The following is a 26,494-nucleotide window of genomic DNA, read 5'->3' as shown; positions in this document are numbered from 1 at the left end:
ACTTCTTCAATAACACCTTAGCAACTTTCTGGTTCCTGCTTAAACATATCTATACATAACAAGTGAAGTGGTTTGTCACTAAGACACTGTTCATCTTCTTCCTGTCTCCTTTGAGATATAAAAAGTCTATGCATACAAGCTCCAAAGACATACTTGTTTGTTTATGGCCTCCAGTAAATAGTACAAGTTGGTAGTTCCTTCTTGTGAATACATTGAGCACAAATCTTTTACTTCTTGACCTCTGCTGCCATCTTGGGCCAGTAAAGCCTATTTCCTGCTAGGTCACGTGCTCCTTCTTTGGTCCATGTCCAAAGTCATTGGAAGTACGTTCATAACTCTAGAGAGAAATGTCTTGGGTAACACTGTGGAAGAAAAATAATTTATACTCTGTGTTTTTTGTTAAAACCTGCCAAAGATATATTATTCTTCTACTTGGAGAAAAATTGCCTCAAGCAACTTCTAATTCACATTTTATAGTGATCATGAAAGAAAAGAAGAAGAAATTCCCCAAAGATTAAGACATTCCACTGACAGTGTTAAGTACTTACTACATGCCCAGCAATGTGCTAAGTACTGGAGATACAAAGAGAGGCAAAAGCAAACAAACAAAAAATCCAGTGCTTCCTGCCCTCAAGGAGCTCATATTCTGCTGGCAGAGAAGACAGGCAAATAAATAACATACAAGTTATAAGCAATGTAAGAGAGAAGGCACTAGTATCTATTGGTCTTCTCATCAGTTCTGACTTCTTTGGGAAAGTAAAGTGCACTCCCACTTTAGATATGGTCTTGAGTCAAAAGGATGTCAAGAATAACAGACCAAAGATGCTATTGCAACCCTATGATTTTTTTTTAATAACACAGCAAAGGCCTTAGTGCTATAGGCTTCCACAACATTTCCCACCAGCTATACTGCTTTGGAACTCCTTTGGAACTTTCCATCATGCCTTCCTTCTCCAGGAAACTCATGATTGGGAAATCTCATTATCCTTTAAGACTGAGTCTGCCTGGTACTCACATATCATTAGTACCCTTGCTCCTCTGACTAGAGGGCAGGGCCATGGGATCCAGGGCCTCCTTTGTAGGAAGGGGCTCAGCCCTATCTTCTCCCCATTTCCCACCAGCTACATGGCCTTTGGACTTCTTTAGACTTCTCCATCAACTCCCCATCCACCATCTCTTCTTCTTCCCCTCCCCCCACTACTTTTCAGTTTCCTTTTGTATGTTGTCTTCCCATTAGATTGTAATCTTTTTGAGGTCAGGGACTGGACCGGATGGGTTTTTTTTTTCTTTTTAACTTGTATTTGTATACCCAGCACTTAGTGCATGTTTACTGACTGACAGCACCAACTGTTTCCTAGTACACATATGGAATTACAGTATAGTGTGATAAGGCCCCACATGTTACATGGGCTGGTCCCAATATGTGCAATGTGTGTCTTGAAGGGAGGCAGAATAGTCATTTCTAACCTCTTCTCTCCCCATCCTTCTTCAACGAAGACTTTAATTCCTGCCAAGAGAGGAAGCAGGAAACTGGGGAGGCCATTCTATTCTCAGAGAGAGGAGGTACCAGATTAGAATTATATCTATCTGCTCTCTTAAATATTATTTTCCAGAGGATGTGAGTTTCAGGTCCAAGCTAATTTCTGATCACTGTTTCATTTTTGGAGGATGCAGGAGGACCCCAAACTTTACATTCAAGGCTGGAAACCCTTCCCACCAAATACCAGTTCCACAATGAGCACACATATCCCAATTGGCCAAGATACTCATTTATCCAAACAGACAGCAAAACAGAAATAAGAGATGTACATAGGAGAATACATACCAGACAATACAGAGTGAAGAAGTTCTCCCACTGGGAGTGAAGTAACTCACCTCAATCAAGAAAGATTCCTAGATCTTACCCAAAGGGAAACTCTCTAAGTCTCTAGTGTAGCAAGTTGGGGACAGGGACATGATGGAAACTGCTGCCTCTTCTCATGTCTTCCCAGAGTCTTTTCCTTCAGCAAGTGGGGTTGGCCCTGATCGCTTTCTTTCTCAAAGCTAGAAACCCCAAGTGCCCAGAAGTGACTCCAGGCTTGAAGATATTAAAGAAACTTCTCTTACCGACTCTGCTCCATCCTTCCCATGGGAGCAGGACATTGACCTCTACCAATGAGGAGAAAATCCCATGTGAATGGTCTTTGGGATTCCGTTCTATCACCCAACCTCTACTGTTCTCTCCACAGTATGGTGCCCTCTACCTTAAAGCTTGACACTCCAAGGATCACATTCTCATCCTATATTGTTTCTGATCACCCTTCATCAAGCAGTCATTTCCTCCATCAATCATCCGAGGAGGATTGGCTCAGTATGAATAAGTTTACATCTACTGGTGGCATAGTCTGTGGCAGAAGTCCCAGGCTCTTGGTTGCTCTTTCATTTGGCGACGTGCTGTCACTGTATGTCACAGATGACTTCCACCCCTTCTACAGGTGTCACCACCTTGGATTCACATGGCCTATGGGACAAGACATCTGCTTCCACATTTGTGTGCTTTGGCTGATAGACCATGCTAAATGCATAATTGGCTGGTGCTTCTACCTGTCCCTGGAAAGCAACATCTAACTTGCCATCAGTTAAAATATGTCAACAGGTTACTGTCAGTTCATAATTGAAATGGATCTCCATACATGTAGTCTTGGAACTTACCATTTCAACAAAATTAGGGCTACTCACAGCAGCAATTAGAATGAGGGCTTCCTGAGTTCAAGGGGTTTAAAAATAAATAAAAAATAAATAATTCCTACCTATTTTGGTTTTTTCATTTGGAGACTACCCCCCCCATGTCCACTAATTATGTGGTAACCCAATATCTGCATTGTGAAGGGTAAGAGGGAGAGGAGACCCATGAATAAGACTTACATACCAAAAAGAGATTTATTAGAGGATATTCTTTACACCAGCTGGAGATGGGAGTGAAACATTGCAGGCCTCCAAATCTCGGTCCAGATGGGGGACAATGTGGTGGCAGTTCCCCAGACTGGGGTGGTGATGTGGCAGCTCTGAGGATGGCTTCCCAGTTTTCTCTTTTTAAACAGGAAAAGTCTCATCTCTGACATGTATTATAGATGCTACCTCTTTTTCAGGAATTTTAGAATGGTGATTGGTGAGGAACAAGGTATTATTTGCTATCTCTGTCTCCAGTTGTATACTTTGAGTGAAATAACTAGTTGAGGGAATGAAAGTATGAAAATGGAATGTTACTTGTTTTACCCATAGATAGCTAACAAGGGGGATGGCGGGTAGGGTGGGGGCGGTATATGAGGGAAGATGTCTGATCTATGATTTGAGGCATGATGGAGCCATTTACACCCAAATGGGTACTTGTCTATGAAATCATTATTAAGAAAAGAGGAGGAGTTCATTTTAGCTGGTTTTAGGATAAAAGCAAAAGATGGTATGGCGCAATTAACACAGAATACTAACCAATTGCCATGGGCTTGAGTATTTCCCCTGAAGTTACAGAGGAGGACCAGGAGAATTCCTGAGCTATTCCCTCGAGTCAGGAATCAAAGTCCTTAGAGACGTTCTTGAGGCTTTCTCTCTTGAGATTCTAAATAGAGGAGAGACTAAGTCTGTGATTTCATTTGTATATGGAACTCCCAGATGAGTAAACTCCTTTGGCCTCTCCAAGCTGACACCTCTCCAACAAGAGCTTTAGAGTCGCCTAGAACTCTTCAAGGTCAAGCTCAGGGTCACACAGCCAATGTGTGTCAGAGGTATGACTTGCATTCAAGTCTTCTTGGATCCGAGGCTAGCTCTCTAGCCACTATACCACCTGCTTCTCGGGATTCTAAATACAAATGCTAATTCGGATTATATAGGGGAGGGGGAATAAACTTAGAGTATGCTTCCAGAAAAGATCCTAATGGGGAGAAAAGAGCTTAGCCATAGCTACATGTGTGTGAAATAGTAGATGTAACCTGGAGCCCAACCAAGCAGGGTCGGGGAAGGACAGCCAAGTGATATGCTTCAAATGAAGGGAGGTGCCCCCTAATTAGTGGGGAGAATGCTGAGATCTCCTCTACTTACGGGCACAAGGGACCTACTGAGCTGATTCCAGACATTCTTCAAAGAGAGATGCATGGACAGAGGACGTTCCAGGAAGAAGAGAAACATTCTTGAAACACAGAGAGGAAGCTGGCTCCAATTTGTTTCTCACTGATTTTCTGTTTGCTTCCCTCAGGACATCAGAGAGGACTTCCCCTTGGCTGAGATTTCACCCTCTCTCATGGTTTGAGTTGAGATTGTCTCTTGTTCCCAAATGAAGAGCTCAATCACTCTTGTATATTATTTGATATATTCTCTTCTGCACCACTCTTCCAATTTCTATTTGCTTCTTTGCTTGGATAAATGGGTTTATTTGATATTTGCTTTTGTGATAGCCTTTGGGAAACTAGATGGTATAGCAGATAGTCAGAAACACTAGTTCAAGTCTGCCTTCAGAGACTTCCTTGCTATGTGAACCTGGGCAAGTCATTTAACCTTGTCTGCCTCTGTTTCCTTAACTGTAAAATGGAGATCATAATACCACCTTCCTCACAAAGTTGTTGTGGGGATCAAATGAGATGATGTTTGTACTGTGCCTGGCACATAGTAGGTGCCATGTAAATGCCAGCTATTACTGTTATCCTGAACTTCATACCCTCACAGTAGACAGATATTTCAAGTGTGGCAGATAGATAGAATTCCAACCTGATACTCCTTGCAGAAACTAGAGAAAAGAGTGTCCAGCCTTCTGTGGTATTTCTGGGGTCTGCTTGCCCTACCCACCTCATCCCCAGTATACTAGTGTGATACTAGTCATTCAGGCACTGCCCTTGGCTCAACTCTTCTCCAGAGAGGCAATGCAAGCCTCAGAACATAACTAACGATCCATGTCATGTCCTACACACTTAGGAAACTCCTTTATACCTCTTATACAAGCATTTATATTGACTAGAGTGAGGATGTATAGCACTTGTGGTTACAAAATCTCTAAACAGACCAATCAACTAGTATTTATAAAGCACCTGCTATGCACCAGATACTATGTAGACCACACATTCGTTGGAGAACGGCTCTTATTCTGGTAAATTTGAATCAGTTTCTTACATATCTTGGAAATGAGATCTTTATCAGAGAAACTTGCTGGAAAGACTTTTGTCCCAGTTGTTTCCCTTTTAATCTTAGTTTTACCAGATTTGTTTGTGCAAAGCCTTTTCAATTTTATGAAATCAAAATTAACCATTTTGTCTTCTGTAATCCTGTCTAATTCTGGTTTGATCGTGAACTTTTTTTTTCTATCCATGGATCTGATAGACATTTTTTTCATGTTTTTCTAAATTGTTTATGATGTGACCTTTTATATTTAGGTCACATATCTATTTAGAGTTTATTTTAGTATAAAGTGGGAGATGTTCTAAATCTATTTTCTTGCATACAGCTATCCAATTTTCCTGAAAGCTTTTATCAAATAGTTAATTATTATCCCAGTAGCTGGGATGTTGGTGTTAATTAAATACTAAAGTCCTAGATACATTTGTCTCATTATGCTGTGTACCTAATCTGTTCCACATTTGAGTTCTTGATTTTTTTTTAACCAGTATCAAATTGTTTTGAAAATTACTGCTTTGTAGTATAGTTTAAGTCTAAGATCTGGCACTATGAGGCTCCCTTATCTCACATTTCATTATTTTCCTTTAGATTCTTGATGCTTTTTTTTGTCTCCAAATAAATTTTCTTATTATTTTTCTAGTTTTATGAAATAATTCTTTGGCAGTTTGATTAGTATGGCACTGAATAAGTAAATTAATTTAGGGAGTATTGTTGCTGTTATTGTATTGATTCGTTCTAACTTTGAGCAATTAATTCTTTTCCAGTTATTTATGTTTGTCTTTATTCCTGTAGGGAAGGGTTTGCTGTATTTATTTAGTTCTTATGTATATCTTGGTAGATAGACTCTCAATTATTTTACACAACCTGTAGTTATTTTAAATGAAATTTCTTTTTCTATCTTTTCCTGTTAGGTTTTATTGGTGTTATGTAGAAATACGGATGATTTGTATCCTTGTTGAGTTTAGTGTATTCCTATACCATCTATGTGAATGTGTGTGTGTGTGTGTGTGTGTGTGTGTGTGTGTGTGTGTGTGTGTGTGATCTCTGCCCATCTAGTCTCTGCTACAATCTACTGGGTTAAATCTTTCTAACTACTTCACGGCCAGCTGCTGCTCCCAGACAACTATCTCACTTGGTGAGAAAATGTGTTTTAATACCTATTAAACCTCTGGTTCTAAGTCTTTGTCCTTGAAACTCATTACAGGGACTGCACCTGAGAGAAATGATTATTAATAACCAATGATTTTGGGACATTCAGATTTCCACCTTTTTCTTTCATCCTCATTTCAAGACCTCAGCTAACCTTCTCCTCTATCCAGACCCCATCTAGGTGGGGCAGCCATTATACTTTACTTTGGTTTGTATGGGTATAGATTCTTTGACTAGATTGCCCAAGGCTGCTGGGGGTAACTTAGAATTAAATGATATAATCAAAGTTCAGGTCCAGTCCCTCATTGTAATATTCATTCTCTCATTGTTAACCCATCAGAGTTGATGGAAATGGAGGAGGGGAGAGAGAACACCCCTTTTCCAGTGGGCATATAAGCCACCATGATTGTCTTTGTTTTAAGAGAGAGACAGCCAAATGGCCATCCTTTTACTAAAATGCTGGTATTATTAATAAAATGATTAAATTACCCAGAAATTATGTCTCTCAAACCTTTTTAAATGCTACACGCCCAAAGAAAACCCATAGGCTCTGTAGAGGAACTGAGGTGATGAGGCCCCTCTTACCCACTACCTTCTTGGATCTGCATGCAAAATCAAGCTAGCATGAAGACCAAAAGCTGGCAGGGCCATGGCCCTCTGCTCCTGCTCCACGTTTCTGCCTTCATCATGAATATCCACCAGCACCAAAAGCACCAATCCTTTTATGTTGCATTAAAGCTAACACAAACCTTGATGATCTCCCTGTAACTGGAAAGCACGTTTTCCTCATCTTCAACTCTCAAAATCCTTAAGCTTCCTCCAAAGGAAGGAGCTTCGTGATCCTCCAAACTGTAGTTCTTTCCTTCTTCAGGTCACCTTGTATCTACTTATCTGTGTACAAGTCAAACCCTACCTACTTCTACCACCACCTCTCTCCAGCAGAATGTAAGCTTCTTGAAAGCAAGGTCCACTCATGTTTTGTCTTTGAGTCACTAATGCCTAGCATTAGGGCTTGACTTAGAGTAGGTGATTAAGAAATGCTTTTTAAATTGAATTACATTGGATTGAATTAAAAACTCTGGTCACCTAAACCATCTCCCTAACTAAACCTTGATGATAAGTAGAGGAGGGAAGAGGAGAGGGAATGGCAATTTTCACGGAGAGTAAAAGTAGCCAAACATTTCTGTAGCTCTCTACTGTTTAGACAATGTTCTTCTTATAATAACCTTTGATGAACAACCAAATGCTCTCAGTATAAATATTGATATTCACATTTTATAGACACAGAGAGTGAGGCTTGGATAAGTTAACTAACTTGCCCAAACTCATATGGCAAAGAATTGGAAATTGAGGGGATGCCCATTAACTGGGGAAAGGCTGAACAAGTTGTGGCATATGAATGTAATGCAATACTATTGTTCCATAAGAAACAATGAGTAGGAGGATATCAGAAAAACCTGGAAAAACTTGAATGAACTTATGCTGAGTGAAGTGAGCAGAAGCAGGAGAACGTCATACATAGGTAACAGCAACATTGTGCAATGATTAACTCTGATAGACTTAGCTCTCCTCAACAATACAATGATCCAAAACAACTCCAAAAAAAAAACACGTGGTAGAAAATGCTAATCACATCCCTAGAAAGAACTATGGAATCTGAATGCAGATCAAAGCATACTATTTTCACTTTTTTGTTGTGTTTTGTTTTTTCTTTCTCGTGGTTTTCCCCTTTTGTTCTGATTCTTCTTTCACAACACAACAAATGTGGAAATATGTTTAACATCATTATACATGTATAACCTGTATCAGATTGCTTGCTGTCGTGGGGAGGGGGAAGAAAAATTTGGAACTTAAAATTTTACAAACATGAATGTTGAAAACTATGGGAAAAAAATAAAATACTATTAAGGAAAAATGAAATAAAAGAGCTGAGGTTCTGAAACCAGTGTTCTTTTCCCAGCATTCCACTTTCCTCTTACCTAGGTTCTTCTGGATTGATCTGCATTTTCCTGAATAATCCAGAGGTCCTTTACTTGACCCCTAGGCCTGGTGGCTGTCTCTCTCAAGTGCTCATCTTTAGCAGTGTGAGAGAAAATGATGGCACTGGGATGGCCACAATGCTGCTCTTTGTTGACACACGGAGGCTGGATGGGCAGATTCTGTGGAAGGCAGCAGGCTGGGACTGACAGCTGCTTCTGTTCTCAGACTCACCCTGTAGACCCACCCACAGCTCAGTGGCAGGTGGCAGCGGCTGCTAAAATGCTTACTAAAAGCTACAAACTCTAAAGAGGCTGGAGGTGTAGCACGTATCTATGGGTGCAGAGAGGCTGAAGTTGGCTCTCTTAGCTTTCAGCTCTCTGCACAGAGCTTCAAAAGAGGCATGGGGTGGGGTGGGATGGGGAAGGAAAGACAGTGAGATGCTTTAGATAAACAGCTGCTAGGTGGTATGGGGTTTAGAGGACAAGAGGCATATGTAATAAAAGAGGAAGAGACAGGGAACTGAATTGAGCCACCAACTAATATTTTCTGCTCAATAGGTGGTTATCTTCCTTCACTCAAGGAAAACTCTACATTCAAACCCTCAGCATCACATCTCACTCCTCAGTCCCCAATGGAGAACTCTCCCCTGTATTGACCGGAGAAGACCAGGGTTAGAGTATGAGGTCTGGTGGTAGGGAGCTGTGATGAAGAGAGACCTCAATTAATTGCACGTCTACCTCTAACAGGGTTTTAATGACTCCCAAAAACAAATACAGTCCTCCTCTCCCAAAATGCTAACCTCTCTCTACCATCTTCTTCCCCCACTCCCAAAGTTTCCTGTCCTTCACTCCAACTGCTAGGACACACCTCTGCTTGCCTGAGCCTGGTAGACTGATTCACTTTGACAAGCTGGAGCAAATCTAGAGGAGGATAGAGCAAAATGGTGAACACACTGGAGACTTTGCCACACAAGTGTAGTACAGTGGTAACTAAGCCCTGCTCCCTGTGGCCACAGGGCTGGCAACTTGTGCCAAGTGCTCTTCTTACCCACCATTATGGTGTTCATTGCTCTTGGGTTTCAGAACTTCTCAAGAGGAGAAGCAGACTCTCCAATTCTCATATTCATTGGCCCTTCACCCCTCATCCTGGTTATTCCAGGAAGGTTGTAACTTGCAGACTTGATTATTATGGAAAAGATTATGGGTTCTAAGTCTAAAGGTTCTCCCCAGCAAAGAAGAAAGAAAACAAGTGAGCCCAATATATAAATACGAAGCATGTATAATACAGGTAATTTGTTCCCACACAGAAAATGGAATACAAAGTAATGCCAATTGTGAATTAAAACAGAATCCAGTAACTCATCCTTACTAGTACAACCAGTTGGGAAGTGAATATTCAAGTCTCATTGGGATAGTCAACTTTTTTTTTTTGGTAAGGCTGCTAAACAGTTCATACTTTATTTACTATCACTAAGCATAGCCCCATCAAAACCCAAGTTGGGATCTGCCTTCTAGAGGTCTTCACCTCCAAGGCCATATACTTTTCTTGTTATAAATGCTGCTGCTGACACAACCACAGCCTCTCCAGTAGATGCAGCCCTTGTTGCCAGCTCTCACAGTCCTTCCAGGACCTTTGGGGAGTCACAAGCCTGATGCCAGAGGAAAAGAAACACAGAAGGAGAGAAAAGATAGCTAAACAACTGACTAATTAAGTCCCCGTGAGGGGAGAAGAGGCCACTCTTCAGAGGTAGGGAAAGACCTTTCCCCCAGCTCCCCCTCCAACTGATGTCATCTTGTCTTCTCAAAAGCCACCTCCAAGGACCCACCAACTCAGAAGCCACCTCTTCTTTTTCTAAATGTAACTCTCCCCTCCTCATCAGCCTTTACAGCTCAGTAATGGGAGTGAAGAGGAAGAATCAACCCAGCAGCCCACCCTAGAAACAGGCTCATGTTCAAGATTCTACCAGCAGAGAATATCTATGCAAGTTTGAAGTGGAAAGGCTATCGGGAGACACATTATAAAAGGATCAGTTGAAGAAAGTCAAGGATATGCAGCCTGGAGAAGAGAAGACTTATGGGCACATGGCAGGTTATCATCTAGTTGTTTTTTTTTTTGAAGGGGTGTCATGTAGGAGAGGGACTAGTATTTGTTTTGCTTGGTTCTGGAGGGCAGGAGAAGAAACCATGGATGGAAGTTATAGAGAGGCAGGTTTTGGTTCCATCTAAGAAAAACTTCCTAACAATTAGAGATGTCCCAAAGTAGTGTGGGCTGCCTCTGGAGGCAGCTGGTGGAATTCTTCACCTAAGCGCCCCTCGAGGCAAGGCTGGAAACCCGCCTGTCCAGGAGGGTGTTGGGGGATTCCTCTTCAGGTCTGGATTGTACTCTAGTACTCTGAGCTCTATGAGGGGGCACCGAGTCCTGGCGCTGGCAGAAGGGAGGAATCTCCTCTTCCCATAGTGGCCCTCTGTGTCTTGCCCTAGCCACTCCAGGCTTTTCTGAGGTGACCTTGTCCCCAAACCATTCTCTGTCCCTTCATGTCAGAGTTTGCCTAGCTTCAGAATAGTCAGGAATGAATGCACTGACTCAAACTTGCTTAATGTCTAACATAGCTGTAGGAAGCTACAGGCAGAGAAAGGCAGGGATGGAGTCTGGAAGCGGGAGATCAAGGGGTTGGGGTGGCAGAAGATAGAAAAAGTGAGGAAAGGGGCAGCTAGGTGGTGCAGTGGATAGAGCACCGGCCCTAAAGTCAGGAAGACCTGAGTTCAAATCCTCAGACCAAACGCTTGACACTTAACTAGCTGTTTGACCCTGGGCAAGTCACTTAACCCCAATTGCCTAAAAACAAAGCAAAACAAAACAAAACAAAACAAAAGGAAAAGGAACCCCCAAGAACCGCTTGGGATAGTTGGTGTATCCACATAGAGCAGAGATTGGTCAGTCTATAGGAGCCATTCCATAGAGCGTATTCAGAGTTGGCTTTGTAGGAGTCTGGGAACTTGCTTCTGGTCCTGTGGTGAGAAGGACTGAAACTAAGTCTTAGTGTTTTAGTATGAAGTGACAAACTGCGAGTGGTCTCTTGTTCCTCCCCCTTCCTGGGACAATGGCATAGGATGGGGTGCTGCATCTGTCAACAAAGGGGGGCTTTCAACCGGTGGGCTCTTGGCCGAGACTCTCCAGGAAGCACGTGACTCTCTCTGTGAGGGGGAGGTGGAGAGTGTGGCCTATGCTTTCCCCCTACCCCTTGTACACACACATGAAGCATCAACTCAACTAGGTGGACTAGATCTATCTTCTCTATTTTTTTTTCCTTTCCTGAGTATGTGCTTTGAACGTGGCTCTGAAGGTATAATAGTGGCGTCCTTAAAACTTCTAGAGATGCAGGGGTCCTGAGCCCCATCAAATCACAGATGACTGAGGGCCTGGGGAGCAGGGAGGAATACCCAGCAGCTCCTCCAGGACTCTTCAAGACGAAAACCCCCAACAAGAGAATTAGCCCAAGCCTAGCTGTTTATCAGTAAATATCTGCCAAGAGTTATTTGCACAATATAAAACCAAGGTGAAATTTGAAATACCTAACCAGCAGTATTGCAAACTGCTTTGTGCTCTGATAAAGTTTAAGTACGAGCCTCTCATCAGATTTCCAAGAGTTTGTGTATTCATGTAGAGTTGATGATTTACTAACAATTGTTATTGGTTAAGTTACTGAATCATATTTTAATTCGTTGTGTTAATGCATGAGTTTTTTATGTTTAGCATTCCTTTTGTTATAGGAATAAAGTATCTGTCCCATACTTGATTCATATTGTACATTGAGTATTTTTTCTTACTCTCTTTTTGGTGGGAGGCTCCAGATGTAGGCCTTAAGCAAATTTTCCCCCAGGTGGGGAACTTCATGAGGCACTGAGTGTGAGAGAAAGGAGCTCCCTCTCATTAGAAGCCAGGCTCCCCAGCACTGAATGCAGGCCAGCATGTCTACTGCAGACTGAGGAGAAGTGTAGCCCCCAAGGTCAGGTGAGCCCAGCAGGGGGTTATTCAGGTTAGACATGTATTTCATCTTCTGTTCACCAGCCTTCCTTAATAGAGTGTACAGGCTGTGGAAAGGAAGAATTAGAGGTTAGGGTGAGTCAGATACTCGGGCCCAAATCTACCAGCAAGGACTTGTTGGAGCCAAGTATCCTGACTCGTGCAATTCCTGTCATATACTTCTTATCTGGACTTTGACAGCAGATTAGGGAGCACAGAGGGACTCTGCCCTTACCAACACTAGGTACTGGAGCACTGCCTGCCCAGTACCCAGCCATGCAGGGAATAAGCGGCATGCTTCAACTGGGCCTCCTGCTGGGACTGCAGCTGGGGCTGGAGGTGGCCTTGCCTCCACCCTGTGACAGGTACCTGGGATTGGGGAGGAAATCGGAAAGAGGGGAGGAAGGAAACCTGAGATCCTAAGGGCTTGTGATCCCAGGCAGGTAGAGGGAGGCCTGAGCCACTAGAGAAGAGGGATCTGTCAACTCCCTGGCACTTCCACGTGTGAGGACAGGACTGTTGTTCCCTGGAGAGTTCAAGAAGAGAGCCATCCTTGAGATATGGCCATTCTGGGCATCTTGTCCCCCTTGTAAGGGGAACACACATTACAGTAGATGAAAAGAAGGTGAATGGCTGAAGCCAGGGTAAAAAAGAAGTGAAGTTCATAAATTATCATCCCCCCCCATTTCTCCACACCCACCTAAGTTCACCTTCATCCAAATTTTGAGGGTGGGGGATGCTGAGTGGGGCCATCCTATGCAATTCTTCCCAGTCGCCCCCATATAGGGAACCTGCATCCATCAGAGGGTTTGCCTCTGATCGTCTCTGCTCTAGCGCCTGGGGGTCTGGTGGTCCCTCTTCTCCCCCAGTCAGATTTACTGCACAGGTGAGCTCCTCCGGCAGGTTCAGATGGCCAAGCTATACCAGGATGATAAGCACTTTGTCGACATGCCTCTGACCAAAGATCCAGGTGAGCACAGCATGCAACACAGTATTGGGAGCCGGGGGGGGGGGGAGACCAGGCTAAGGGACCCCCCTCTCTCAGCCTCCCAATGGTCCTTGCCATTGGCTCCCACTCTTGGCTAAAGAGTCAGCTTCCTAAGTGTGCTCGGAGGCTGATTATCAGGTCCTGGAACCATGGGCTCCTTAGGCTTACGGGTGGGAGTACGCTGGGCTCCGATTCAAATTTCTGAATGGTTGTCCCAGGAAAGAGGAATTAGACTTGTTCTGCTTGGCTCCAAAAGGCAAACCTGGGACCCAAAGGTGGGCGTTGCAGGGAGGCAGATTTTGAACAACTTTGCCAAAAAAGACAGCATCGTGCAACAGAACGAATACACGTCAGTACACCAGAGTTTGCATCTCAGCTATTGCAGAGACTACTAGAACCTTAGCTCCTGGGGCTAGTAAACCTCAAACTATCTCCGTTACATGACCGGTGTGGTAACAGAAAGGGCTGTTAGAAATCTTTCAGAGCCTCTCTCTTGGTCAGTGACCTCGTTAGGTTTTCCTAGTGGAGCAAAAGCCGCAGCAGATTTTACCAATCTGGAAAGGCTTTGAATATAAGTTACCTGTCTTGTTGCCCCAGGGTTAGCCCGGCTAAGCTCTGAGAGGCTCATCATCAGGGAGTGAAATCCAGACCAAGATCATCCACTAAGTGATTCATCGATCGATAAGCTCTAACTAAGCGAGGTCTGTGTACATTGGACCAGGCGCTGGGATGCGAGGACGACAATTGTGGATGATCTGTGCTGGCGGGTGGAGTCCTGACACCAGTGAAAACGCAGAGTGATCAGTCTTACTCAGCAACCATTTCTCAGGCATCCACTTCGTGCTACGTACTAGGGACACAAAGTCCAAAAACGGAGTAGTCCCCTGCTTGCCGGGAGTTTAGCGCCTCATGGTGCTGAGGAAATAAATTCAAGCTGTCCTCGAATAGGAGTTTCTTTAATTTTTTTAAAATTCTGAATTTAGCAAATACCAAAAACAATTCCACACAAGCATTTTCATATATAGAGTAGAGCAAGAAGATTGTATACGAAAATGTGGATCTCAATTCTATACCATTTACTTTTTTTTAAAAAAAGGATAATAATAAAATCAACCCATCATTTTCCAAACTGTCTTTCTTCTCTGTGCCCCCTTCTGCACTACGTTTCCTGTACTCCTCTGCACACTTTTTAAAATGTTTCAAAATCTCTCTCTCTCTCTCTCTCTCTCTCTCTCTTTTTTTTTTGGTAAGACAATCAGAGTTAAGTGACTTGCCCAGGGTCACACAGCTAGTAAGTGTTTGAGACTGGTTCACTGTGCTGCCTAGCCGCCCCATCCCTCCTCTTTTTTCTTTCTTTTTCTTATTTTTTTTATTTACGCCACCCAGACCTACCACTACCCCCCCCATCCCTTCCCAAGCTAAATTAAATTTTTAAAAAATCTTTGTAACATACTAGCATAGTCAAACAAAGCAAATTTATACAGTGGCCATGTCCAAAAATCTCTTTCTGGGACCTTGAGGACATGACATTACCTCTGTCAGGAGATGAGTAACGTGTTTCATCATGAGTTCTCTGGAGACGTAGTTAGTTATTGCATTGATCAGGATCCGAAAGTTTCAGAACAACATAAATTGTTTTCCTCCTTCCGCCCACTTCACTCATCAGTTCATACTCTCCAGGATTCTTTGCAATCATCTCTTTTATCATTTCTTATAGCACAATAATATTCCATTACATTCATGTACTATAGTTTGTTTAGTCACCCCTCAATTTCTTTTCCTTTTAATCCCCACTTCAGGGTTAGGAAGTTTGTTTTACTTGTGACCATTCCTTCCCAAGTGTTATCCTCCTACTTAACTCTCCTCCTAACCCCACTGGCTTCTCTGTTGAATTTGATAAATTTCTACACCAGGGGCCGATAGGTGGCGCAGTGGATAGAGCTCCTGGAGTCAGGAGGACCTGAGTACAAATTTAGCCTCAGACACTTGACACTAGTTGTGGGACTCTGGGCAAGTCACTTAACCCCAATTGCCTCTCTCTCTCACACACACACACACATATATATAATATATGCATATTATATATATATTTTTTTACACCAAATTGTGTGTATATATGTATGTGTTCAACCATCTTTTGTCCATTTTATTCAGTGAATTTTTGTACATCTTTTTCCATTTTTTGTGTTTCCTTTACCAAACTGTTAACTCTTTTTTTCATGATTCTCTTGCATCGCTCTGATTTCTTTTCCCAATTTTTCTTCTATTTCTGTTATTTAATTTTTAAAATCCTTTCTGAGCTCTTCCAGGAGTTCTTTTTTTTGGGGTCTAAGACCAATTCACATTTTTCTTTGAGGTTTTGCATGTAGCCACTTTGACATTGTTGTCCTCTTCCGAGTTTTGTGTTTTTATCTTCCCTGTCACCATAGTAACTTTCTGTGGTCAGGTTATTTTTGAGTTGTTGTTGCTGTTGTTGTTTTTGCTTATTTTTCAGCCTATTTCTGTGATTTTTAATTTTATGTTGACATTGGGCTCTGCTCCTAGGGTGGAGGGGGTACTGTCCCAAGTTTCTTGCCATGGTGGGGTGAGAGACCTTGCTTTTGCCTTTCTGGGGTGCAGCTTGCTGCTAGCTTGCCCAGATGCCACCTACACTGGACTGCATTCCCCTTTTACCTGAGTGAGACAGACCTTTCCTGCCAACCTTTTAAGTTGTCTTGGGATGGAAAAATTGTTTTAGCCCATCCTTTTGTTTGTCCTGCTGCTCCAGAATTTGTTTTGAGGCATTATTTTATAGCTGTTTGAGCTGAATTTGGGAAAGCTCAGGTGAGTTCCTGCCTTACTCCACCGTCTTCATCCCCCTCCCCCAGCTTTTTTTTTGTCCATTTTAGATAAATGTGAGGTTCATGTGATGCCTTCTCCCCCACCCTCTTCCTGCATGTTTCTATATTCTTCCTTTCAAGAACCTCAGTTATGAGAAATAGTTCGTCTCTTTTTCCTCTTTTCTACACCAGTGTATTCTTTTTACTCTCCCTTCTCTTTCCCTTCTTAAAACCTTCAGAATAAAACCAATCCATCCCTTCCCCCCCACATCCCACTATCAGATTCTCTTGTTTATTTAACTCCCTCAATACCCTTTGAAGATATTAAAGTTCTGAAGTGACCTTTTAAGGACCTGAGGGAATCTGTTACTTGGGGAAAGTTTACCATCCTCTCTCTTCTAATCCAGTAAATATCCTACAAATTCTTTCCTCCAGAGTTTTTATTTCACTTTAAAAATCTATTTTATACTAAGGAATCATGTAGTCCTGGTGGAAAATCTATTTTTTCCTTTTAATCTCTTTCTGCAATTATAGAGTTACTTTCTTTTCAGAGATCTCTTTATTTGCAATGATTTTTTATATTGGTCAGTGTCTTCTTTGGTTCGCTCATCTTCCAGCTTTAGTTTCTAAATTGGAGCTTTTGTGCCAAGGGGCAGGCTCTGCACCCCGCTGTGCTTTTGTCAGTCCTGGGTGGTCAATCCTGCTTAGTTTTGCCTTGGGTCCTCTGGGTTCCCGACCTCCTGAAGTTGGGCCCTTCTGGATCTTTGAGGTTCAGAGTGATGCATCTTCAGGGTTCCAGGCAGTATGCTGACCTCTAAGCTCTGCAGTGTTCCGGTATAAGCCAGGCTTGCTGTGGTCGTTCTTGCTCCCTTCCAAATAATCCCCAGTGGGAATTCACAACCCACCGTGGGGCTTTCTTGGGGTAGCCCTTTAGCTCTTGCTGCTTCTAGATAGAGAGCTCCCTGCAGGCTGCACGTGTCATGGGTCCTACTGGGAGACTACATGGGCTTCCAGCTGACTTTAGCTGTGGAACTCTGGCCAAGTCACTTAACCTCTGCCTCAGTTTCCTCAACTGCAAAATGGGGACCATAAAAGCATTTACCTCACGGGGTTGTTGGGGGGGGTCAAATGAGATAATATTTGCAACAACAAAAAAACCCCAAACATTTAGCACAGTTCTTGGCACATAGTAGGTACTTAATAAATACCTGTTCCCTTCCCTCCTTCCCCCATTTTTGTTCAGTTCTGGGATGAAAGAGGTCACTTACTATAGTTTCTCAATGAGTTTCTTTCAATCATTATGCAGTCTGGTGCCATTTTAAAGTTTTTTTTGCTGGAGTAGTTATAAGGGAACTTTGCTATTGCCTCTATTCAGGCAACCATGTTGGCTGGAAGTCAGGATGGGATTCTTGTTTTTTTGTTTTTGTTTTTTGCTTTGTGGTGAGGCAATTGGGGTTAAGTGACTTGCCCAGGGTCACACAGCTAGTAAGTGTTAAGTGTCTGAGGCTGGATTTGAACTCAGGTCCTCCTGACTCCAAGGTCAGAGCTCTATTCACTGTACCACCTAGCTGCCCCTCAGGATGGGCTTCTTAATAAGGTTGTGAGTTCCTTATCACTAAAGGTCTTCAAGTAGAGGCCATGTGACCAGTCCCTAGAGATTCATGTTTCAGGCGGAGGTTAGACTGGCTAGGTCCCTTCGTGTTCTGGAATTTTATTACTTTAGATGGCTAGGTGGTGCAGTGAATAGAGCTCTGGCCTTGGAGTCAGGAGGATCTGAGTTCAAATCCAGCTTCAGACACTTAACACTTACTAGCTATGTGACCCTGGGCAAGTCACTTAACCCTGATCGCCTCACCAAAAAGCAAAAAAAAAAAAAAGGGTTTGGGTTGCTCACTCCCATTTTCCATTGTCCCTAGACCAAGTTCTAAGTGACTTTAATGAACTGTTCAACTCCAGTGGAGGCAACATCTCCCGAGACCTCCTGAAAACCTTTGTTAATGAACACTTCAAAGACCCAGGGCAGGAAATGGAAACCTGGATTCCTGAGGACTGGAAGGCCAGGTATGATATCAGTCTGGGGTGACGTTCCAGATGAAAGCAAGGCAGTCTGGAGAATATATCTCTGACCTGAGGTTACAAGTAACTAACACTGGGATGGTTGTCTTCTAGCCCCAGATTCTTCCAGAATATTTCAGACACCAGACTCCGAGCCTGGGCAGAAGATCTCCATAATATTTGGAAGAAGCTGGGAAGGAAGGTACTAGAAGATGAGATACTTGGGATGGGATGAGGAAGCAGGCCAAAGAGAGGGGCTTTCCTAGTGGGCATGGTAAGCAACCTTTTGATTGGGAGGATCTCAAAATTACGGTCAATGGACTTCTTCTATGCCCTTGGCTAGGCACAGAGTCCTTGTCTAAAGATAGCTTAGAGCAGAGGTAGGGAGCCTGTGGATTTTTGGGTCCTCATGTGCAGCTCTTTGAGTCAAAGCATGTGGCCTTGAGGCCACAGATTCCCCACCCCTGGCTTACAACTTGCCACAAGCCAGCTTGGCTGGCACAGATGATTTCAGGTACACATTCCTGGTTCCATTCTCTTCAACCTTGTGAGGAAAGTCTCTATTCTTCAGTGAATCAGTTTCCTCACCCCTTACTCTAGTCTAGACTCTGGCCTTGGCTTCTGTCCTGGCCACGTGGCCTTGTCATTTCCAATACCCCTGGAACGTGTAGACCTCAGGCCCATGGCCTCCGAGATCATCATTTCTTCCTGGTTTGAAGACCTATCTCTTTATCCCCTAGTCCCTGTTTCCTATCTGAGGGAATCCTTTCAAGATGTCAGCTCATTTCTGAGTAGAGATGCCAGGTCCCAAATCCAAATGCTGTTCAGTTCTTTCCTGGCTCACTTTGTGTACATATAGAAACTGTAGCAGACCACTCCCTTCTCCTCCCCACTCCAAGAGGTTCACCCACTCACAGGGAGGTCCAGGGCATGCTCCTCTCTTCCTTCCTACAGATAAAACTTGATGTCTCAGATCAGCCTGACCGATACTCTTTAATCTATGCAGCCCACCCCTTCATTGTACCTGGTGGACGCTTTATTGAGTTCTACTATTGGTGAGAAGCTAGGAACACTCCCCACCGGGGAGAAAGGGAGGGACACCTGGGTCCTGGGGGGCATCCAGGGAGTCCCAGAGGCAGGGGGTAGAAGGAGAATGTGTATGTGCCTAGATTACACAGCCTTCTTGGGAAAGGGGAGACTTGGCATCTCATCCTGCCCCTCCCCCAACCTGATCCCTTTGTGGAGCAAGATGCGTGAGACGGGGAAGAGGGAGGGCAGCACTGGGGCTTGGAGAGCAGCTGGGGTGTTGCTCCCTTCTCTCCACGCTGAGGGAAGCAGTGTGGTTTAATGGAAAAAAACCCACCGGCCCAGGGGAGCACAAGACCAGCTCTGCCACTAACTTGCTCTGGGACCCTAAGGAAGTCACCTGGGCTCTTCTCAGAGGGTGCTCGTGTGTGGGATGAGGAGGTTGGACCAGATGATGGCTAAGGTCTCTTCCAGCTCTGACTCATTCCTCTCCCCACAGGGATTCCTACTGGGTGATGCAGGGGCTGCTCCTGTCAGAGATGGCTGCAACAGTTAAGGGCATGCTACAGAATTTCCTGGATATGGTGAAACAGTAAGAACATGGTTGGGGGCCGCCGAGAGGGGAGATGATGGAAGGAGCTGGAGCCAAGGAGGGCCAAGCTGGCCAGGGAGGAGATGGGGAGGCGCCTTCCTCTAGGGCAACAAATACCTCAGCAGGAATTCTCATCATCAGCTATGGACACGTCCCCAATGGGGGGCGGGTGTACTATCTGCAGCGGAGCCAGCCGCCACTCTTGACCCTCATGATGGACCGATACTTGGCATACACCAACGACTTGGCCTTCCTCAGGTGGGTACTGCCTGCCTCTTACAAGCTAAGAAGAATCACAGCTCACGTTTACATAGGGCTGTCAGCCTGGCAACACGCTCCTCTCAATACCCTGTGAGGTCAGTAGTAAGAGGACTGCCATTACCATTCTATAGGTGAGGAAACTGAGGTTCAGAGAGATCAAAAGAATTGGTCAAGGTTACGAAACTGGTTAGAATCAGAATTAAAAACCCGAACCCACATCTCCTGATTCTGCCTGTTCTGGCCACCAATAATATAATTAGTGGCTATGCTACTCTACTCTGCTCTACTCTACTACATTACACTATACTATACTATACTATACTATACTATACTATACTATACTATACTATACAACCCATCAGTATAATTACTAAGAACACATTTCTACAGCCTTCTAAGGCTCACTAAAGGACTTTCCTCACAATGACCTTGTGGAGTGGGCCACATGTGTATTTAATCTCCATTTTAAAAACAAGGAAATTGAGGCCCAGAAAGTTGCTTTCAGTTGTGAAGCCAGTAAGCACCAGAGCTTGGATCTGAACCCAGATTCCATCACTTCATGGGAAGCAGTGTAGCATAGTGGCTAGAAAGCCAGCTTTGGATCTGGGAAGACTTGCCTTGGGTTCAGACCCCACTTCTGAGACATAATGGCTATGCAATTCTCAGGGAGTTACACAGCCTCTCAGTGCTCTAAGCAGCTCCCTTAGATAGTAAGTTGCATAAAGGGTGCTGACTTGCCTTGGGTGAGGGAGTTTCCCCAGCTGGGAGTCCTCTATCTCAGGGAAATCATAGGCCAGGCCCTACTCCTGTCTCTTGATTCCAGGCCCAACACTCTTCCCACAGCACCCTTCTGACTCTCTAGCCACAGAAATCTAGGTGATCTCTGAGAGAATGACAAGACAAGGACAGAGAGACAGGAGAGGGAGGGAGGGAGGGGAAGAGATAAAACAGAGACAGAGGTTGGAGGAGAGAAAGGGAAGAAAGAGGAGGGGGAAGAAAAAGAGAGAGGGACAGAGAGACAAGGACAGGCAGAGGGAGACAGACAGAGAGTAGACACAGAGACAGACAAGGACAGGTAGAGACAGAAAGAGAAGGCGAGACAGAGACAGAAGAGGGGAGATAAAGAGAAAGAGAGAAAGCAGTAGAGAGAGGGGTAAAGGAAAGGAGTGAGACAGAAGGGGGAAGGGAGGCAGACAAAAGGTAGAAGGGAGGGAGACAGAAAGGGGGGAGAGAAAAAAGAGACAGAGACAGAAGGAGAGAGAGACAGAGAGTGACAGAGAGACAGAAAGAGGTAGAGATAGAAAGAGGAGAGACAGAGACAGAAGAGGGGAGATAAAAAGAAAGAGAGGGAGCAATAGAGACAAAGGGAAAGAAAAGGGGAGAGAGAGATAGAAGAGAGAAGGGGGAAGGGAGGGAGACAGAAAGAGGGGGGTAGAGAGAAAGAGAGAGAGACAGAGAGACAGAGACAGAGACAAAGAGACAGAGGCAGAGAGACAGAAAGACAGAGAGATACACACCCAGAGACACACAGAGAGAGACAGATACAGAGGATTGTTCAAGGGCTAGGCGAATGATGGCCCTGAGCTCCTGAGCAGGGGCTGAGCTGATGCCTGGTTCTTCAACTCAGAGACAACATTGAGACCCTGGATCTGGAGCTGGTCTTCTGGATGCGGGATAGAAGTGTCAACATCAGCCACAAGGGGGAGCACTATGTCCTGAATCGCTACCATGTACCCTATGGGGGGCCCAGGTGAGGCAAGATTCCTTCTTTCTAATGTTAATAATCACTGTTTTTTTCCAAAGCCCTTCCACAGGCATCTTGGAGAGGACCCGATGATGCCTGGTCTTCTCAGGACCCCTGAGGGAGGGTGAGAGTCACGGCATCTCAGAGTTGGGTGAGCCTGGAGACCTTGTCTCCTCCCAAGTATAATTTAGCAAGAAGCCCTACAAACCTACCCCCACCTCCACCCAAACAAGGGGCCATCCAGTCTATGTGGGAAGACTGTCTGTTATGGGAAGCCCCCCTCGTCTGAGAGGGGCTGTACATTTGAGGACAACTGTAATATTTAGGGCATTTCCCCTTGTTCTATCTATCTACCTATCATCTATCTATCTGGCAGCTTCCACCTATTGCTTCTAGTTCCGCCCAATGGGGCCAAAGAGAGCAAATATTGTCCCTCTTCTCCATGTCAGCCCTTCAAAGACTTGAAGACAGATACCATGTTTTCCCTCTACCCCTACCTCCAGGTTCTCTCTTATTCAGCCCAAATAACCTCTGTTCCTTCAACTAAGGAGTTCATCTAGCATGGTCTCAAGTCCCCTCGACAGCCTGGTCTCCCTTCTCTGTATACAGGCTAGGTCGTCAATGTCTTTCCTAAAATGTGCCCGGAATTAAACACAGTACTTCAGTTGGGGAGGCTGAGCAAGGCAGAGCAGAGCAGGACTGTTACTTCCCTTATTCTGGACAGGCTACTGAAAGCCTAAGTCCTTGTCCAACGTCCCATTACGAGTTAGTGGAAGACCCAGGACAGGGCTGTGATGGAGCCGGCTCTAACTGGCTTGTGAGAAGCAATAATTGAATTTTTAGTATGAGTACTTACACCTCAGAAATTGTCAATTCTATGAATCAGAGCTTGTTTTCTTATGTTTTTTGATTGTCCAGATTTTAGAAAGTGTTAATATTGCAGATTAAATGTAAAAGTTTGTGTGTACATTTTTTCTCCTGGAAGTCTGGTTGTTAAACATTTACCTAGCATACCCCTTTTTTGCTCTATAAACATTACTTGAACTCAACAGGCAGGAGTACAGTAGAAGGCTCAGGGAAAGAAGTTATCACTGGACTGGAAGCTAATAATGATAATAATAACAACCATCATTTATACAACATTTCAAGGTTTACAAAGTGCTTTGCATCCATTATCTTATTTGAACCACACAACACCCCTGAGCCAGGACCATTCCTAATCTCAGCACCCTCCCTGTTTGGCCACTAGTTAATGATCCTCCTACCAAAGACGTCCTCTCCTCCCACTGACCCCCACCATCCCTTCCTTCAGGTTGCCCTTCTCTCTTCCCACAGGCCAGAATCTTACAGCAAAGATGAAGAATTGGCAGAGCTGCTACCGGAAGGTAAAGAACAACAGCATTGGACATGGAAAAGACACAGCCCAGACTAAGTCTCTTACCCACCTGACTGTAGCTCTTCCTTGGGTGAAGTATTCGCCTGTCTGGCCCTGACTGGTGGCCCCATCAACACCTCTTCTGTGTTCATGCTGTCTTTGTACCCCTTCCCTCTGACTCATCTCTGTGTCTGTCACATCCAGAATTCTGACCTCTCTATGCCTGGTTCAGTTACCCTCCTCTGCCCACACAGATGCCCGGGAATCCCTGTGGACAGAACTGAAAGCTGGAGCTGAAGCAGGCTGGGATTTCTCTTCCCGCTGGTTTGTTGGCAGCAACTATCTGCTTGACATCAAGACTAGTCAGGTAGTTCCGGCTGACCTCAATGCCTTCCTGTGCCAGGCAGAGGAGTTACTGGCCAACTTCCACACCAAGCTGGGTAAGGAGCCCTAGTGAATGTCCTTATTGAGGGGGCACTGCCTAAAGTTAAGACCCGCTTTCTCACTGGGGCTAAGCTCTTCTATCTTTCTGAATGAGATGTGTGCATCCTTCTGTCTACTCCAAAGTCCTCAGGCCCTTTCCCCACTCTCGATTGACCCTGCTCTTTCCTTAAAGGTAATATGACCATGGCCCAGTACTACCTGGAGGCCCAGGCTCAGCGAAAGGCAGCCATGAAGGCTCTCCTGTGGAATGAGACCTTGGGCAGCTGGTTTGACTTCCACATAGAGACCAGGAAACAAAACCATGCATTCTATCCTTCCAACCTCAGTCCACTCTGGGCAGGTTGCTTCTCTGATCTTGACACAGTCAGAAAGAATATAAAGTACCTAGAGGTGAGGATGAGGGGTGTGGAAGACAGGGAGGCCAGATTCCTAGACCCCAAAACACTATCGGATCATAGATCTAGAGCTGAAAGAGACCTTAAAGGCCATCTAGGCCATCCCCCTTCATTTGACAGATGAGGAAACTGAGGCCTAGCAAGGTTGTGCCTTGCCTAACTTTCCCCAAGATCTCTGCCTCTGACTTGCTGTTTGGGCTTCCCCTTTCTAGGCCTCAGTGTAAATGATAGGGTTGGGTTAGGAGATCTTTTAGAACCCTTCAATTTCTAAATCCTAGGATTCTTAGAGGGCAGATGGCAGCTTCTATCCTGGTATCTCCCACCCTGATGGGATCCCCACATCCACCAGAGGGCAACTTTGAGCCTAGCAGGCCAACCCTGAAAAGCTCTGGGATTGGGATAATATGTTTGGCCCCAACTAGGTTTTCTTCCAGCCCCCATTTTTGGGAGTCTGTTCCCAGGTCTTCTCACATTCCTTTCATGGTTATCTTTGGTTCCCATAGGACAACAAGATATTTACCTATAGGCATGGGATTCCAACCTCCCTCCAGATAAGTGGCCAGCAGTGGGACTTTCCTAATGCTTGGGCCCCTCTTCAAGACCTGGTTGTCAAAGGTATTGACATTCAAATAGTGGGCAGATGGGAGGGAGAGAGGGACTCCTGGGTCCTAGTGGGCAGGGGGGTGTGGGAGACTGGATGCTTTCTGTAAGGCAAACTGTGCCCTAGGCACAGCATCTTGGGGCTGATACCTAAATTACTTCTGATCACTTAATTTTTCCATGCCTCCATTTCCTCATCTATGAAATGAGAGGGCTGCACTAGATAACTCCTTCCAGCTCTAATTCTGATATAGTGGCTAGAGCTTTGTATTTAGGGTCAGGAAGTCCTGGTTTCAAATCTTGCCTCAGATACCATCTAGCTGTGAGACCCTAGGTGAATCACTTATCCTTGCCAAGCTCCAGTTTCCTCCTCTGTAAAATGGGGATAACAATAACACCTACTTCACAGGGCTGGAGTGAGGATAAAATGGGAGAGTGTATATAAAGTACTTTCTAAACCTTTAAGTATTCTGTAAAGGCGAGCTTTGATTACCTGATCCTTCTTCATCCCAGGAAAGTCAAGTGAAGACAGAATAGGCTCAATGCACTAGACCAATAGGCATAGGGCCCACTGCCCTTTGGGAAGCTGCCTCTTCCCCTATCCCCAGCATACTTTTTTAGCCGTGCCAAGATAGACCCTATATTTTAACCTTCCCATCCCATCCCACCCCTGCATTGGCCCTGGGGATGAGACAAGGGGCTCTGGGAGCCAATGAAGACCCTGCTGGGATTGTGGGGACAGGTTTAGCAGATTCCGGTTCAGCCCAGGCTCAGGAGGTGGCCTTTCAGCTGGCCCAGAACTGGATCCAGACCAACTTTGCTCTCTATCAGAAGAACAAAGCCATGTATGAGAAGGTAATAAAGTCTTCCTCGGTCCCATATTGAGGGTCTTTCCTCTTACAGGATGATTGCGTGGGAAGGTGCTCCATTACTAGGGGGCATGGGGATAATGGCGGCCTCCTGTGGCCATTCCCTAGAACTGTCAGTCCTCAGCCTGGTCCTAACCCTGAGATGCCAGTGTTACCTAGGGATGGTCCCAAGAGTTTGAGGACTGGCAGCTGCCTTGAACCCATGACTGTGTTGCCTCTTCCCACCTCACCACAAAAGAATCAGTAGTCCAAAGAGGTCTAATCACAAGCCTCAGGTTGGCAGAGTTTGCTCTAGTGCTAGAGGCGGGGTCGTTTGGGCGGCATCTGCTCATCATCCCAACCTCATTCTCTCCTCTAGTACGACATCAGCATTGACGTTGCAGAGCCTGGTGGTGGAGGGGAGTACGAAGTGCAGGTAATGATGCCAGCCACCCACAACAGGGGTTGGGGGAGGCGAATGGGGTGGAGGGAGATGCTATAAGATGGAGATGGTGTCTGTGCCCAGGGTGGTTGGTACAGAGGAGAGGTCTGTGCGATAGAGTTGGGGCCTGTCCCAGGGGACAGTCTTTAGAGGATAACATGCCTTCCACCTGACTGGCTATGCCTTCCCCTACCCCAGGAGGGCTTTGGCTGGACCAATGGGGTTGCCCTGCAGTTCCTGGATCGATATGGTAACCTGCTGACTTCTAGGTCAGGACCCATGCTGCCCAGCACCAGCTGGCTACTCTTGGCCCTCCTGCTTCTGGATTTACTCTGCTGAGACAGAAGGACTCAGCCTGGGAATGTCTTGCACTGAGTTGGTATATTCATTGGACGTATATATGACTCCCCCAATAGAATGCAAGTTCTTCATGGGCAGAGACTTGTCTTTGTACCCCATAAATCAATTCTTATTGTCATCCTGGCCTCAACACCTTCACTAACTATCCATTTCTTTTCTCTCTTTTTTCTTTTTTTCTTTTTTTTGGTAAGGCCATTGGGATTAAGTGACTTGCTCAGAGTCACACAGCTAGTGAGTGTTATGTGTCTGAGGCC

General features: G+C 44.9%; 1 protein-coding gene across 1 annotated transcript; it reads left to right on the top strand.

Annotated features, from left to right (window-relative positions):
• Positions 1 to 12,585: 12,585 nt before the first annotated feature.
• On the top strand, positions 12,586 to 26,219 carry TREH (trehalase). Its single transcript, XM_020984668.2, has 15 exons — positions 12,586 to 12,656; positions 13,161 to 13,261; positions 18,015 to 18,159; positions 18,268 to 18,355; positions 19,108 to 19,208; positions 19,679 to 19,771; positions 19,913 to 20,029; positions 21,660 to 21,782; positions 23,112 to 23,161; positions 23,406 to 23,591; positions 23,768 to 23,985; positions 24,494 to 24,605; positions 25,333 to 25,445; positions 25,818 to 25,874; positions 26,079 to 26,219. Exons 1-15 carry the CDS (start codon positions 12,586 to 12,588, stop codon positions 26,217 to 26,219), a joined length of 1,716 nt encoding a protein of 571 aa, XP_020840327.2.
• The last annotated feature ends 275 nt before the right edge of the window (positions 26,220 to 26,494 follow it).

The sequence above is a fragment of the Phascolarctos cinereus genome, unplaced genomic scaffold (assembly GCF_003287225.1).
Source record: "Phascolarctos cinereus isolate Bilbo 61053 unplaced genomic scaffold, phaCin_HiC Scaffold_726;HRSCAF=1367, whole genome shotgun sequence".
In the NCBI taxonomy this organism is placed as follows: Eukaryota; Metazoa; Chordata; class Mammalia; order Diprotodontia; family Phascolarctidae; genus Phascolarctos; species Phascolarctos cinereus.
This window is presented reverse-complemented; position numbering and strand designations above follow the sequence as displayed.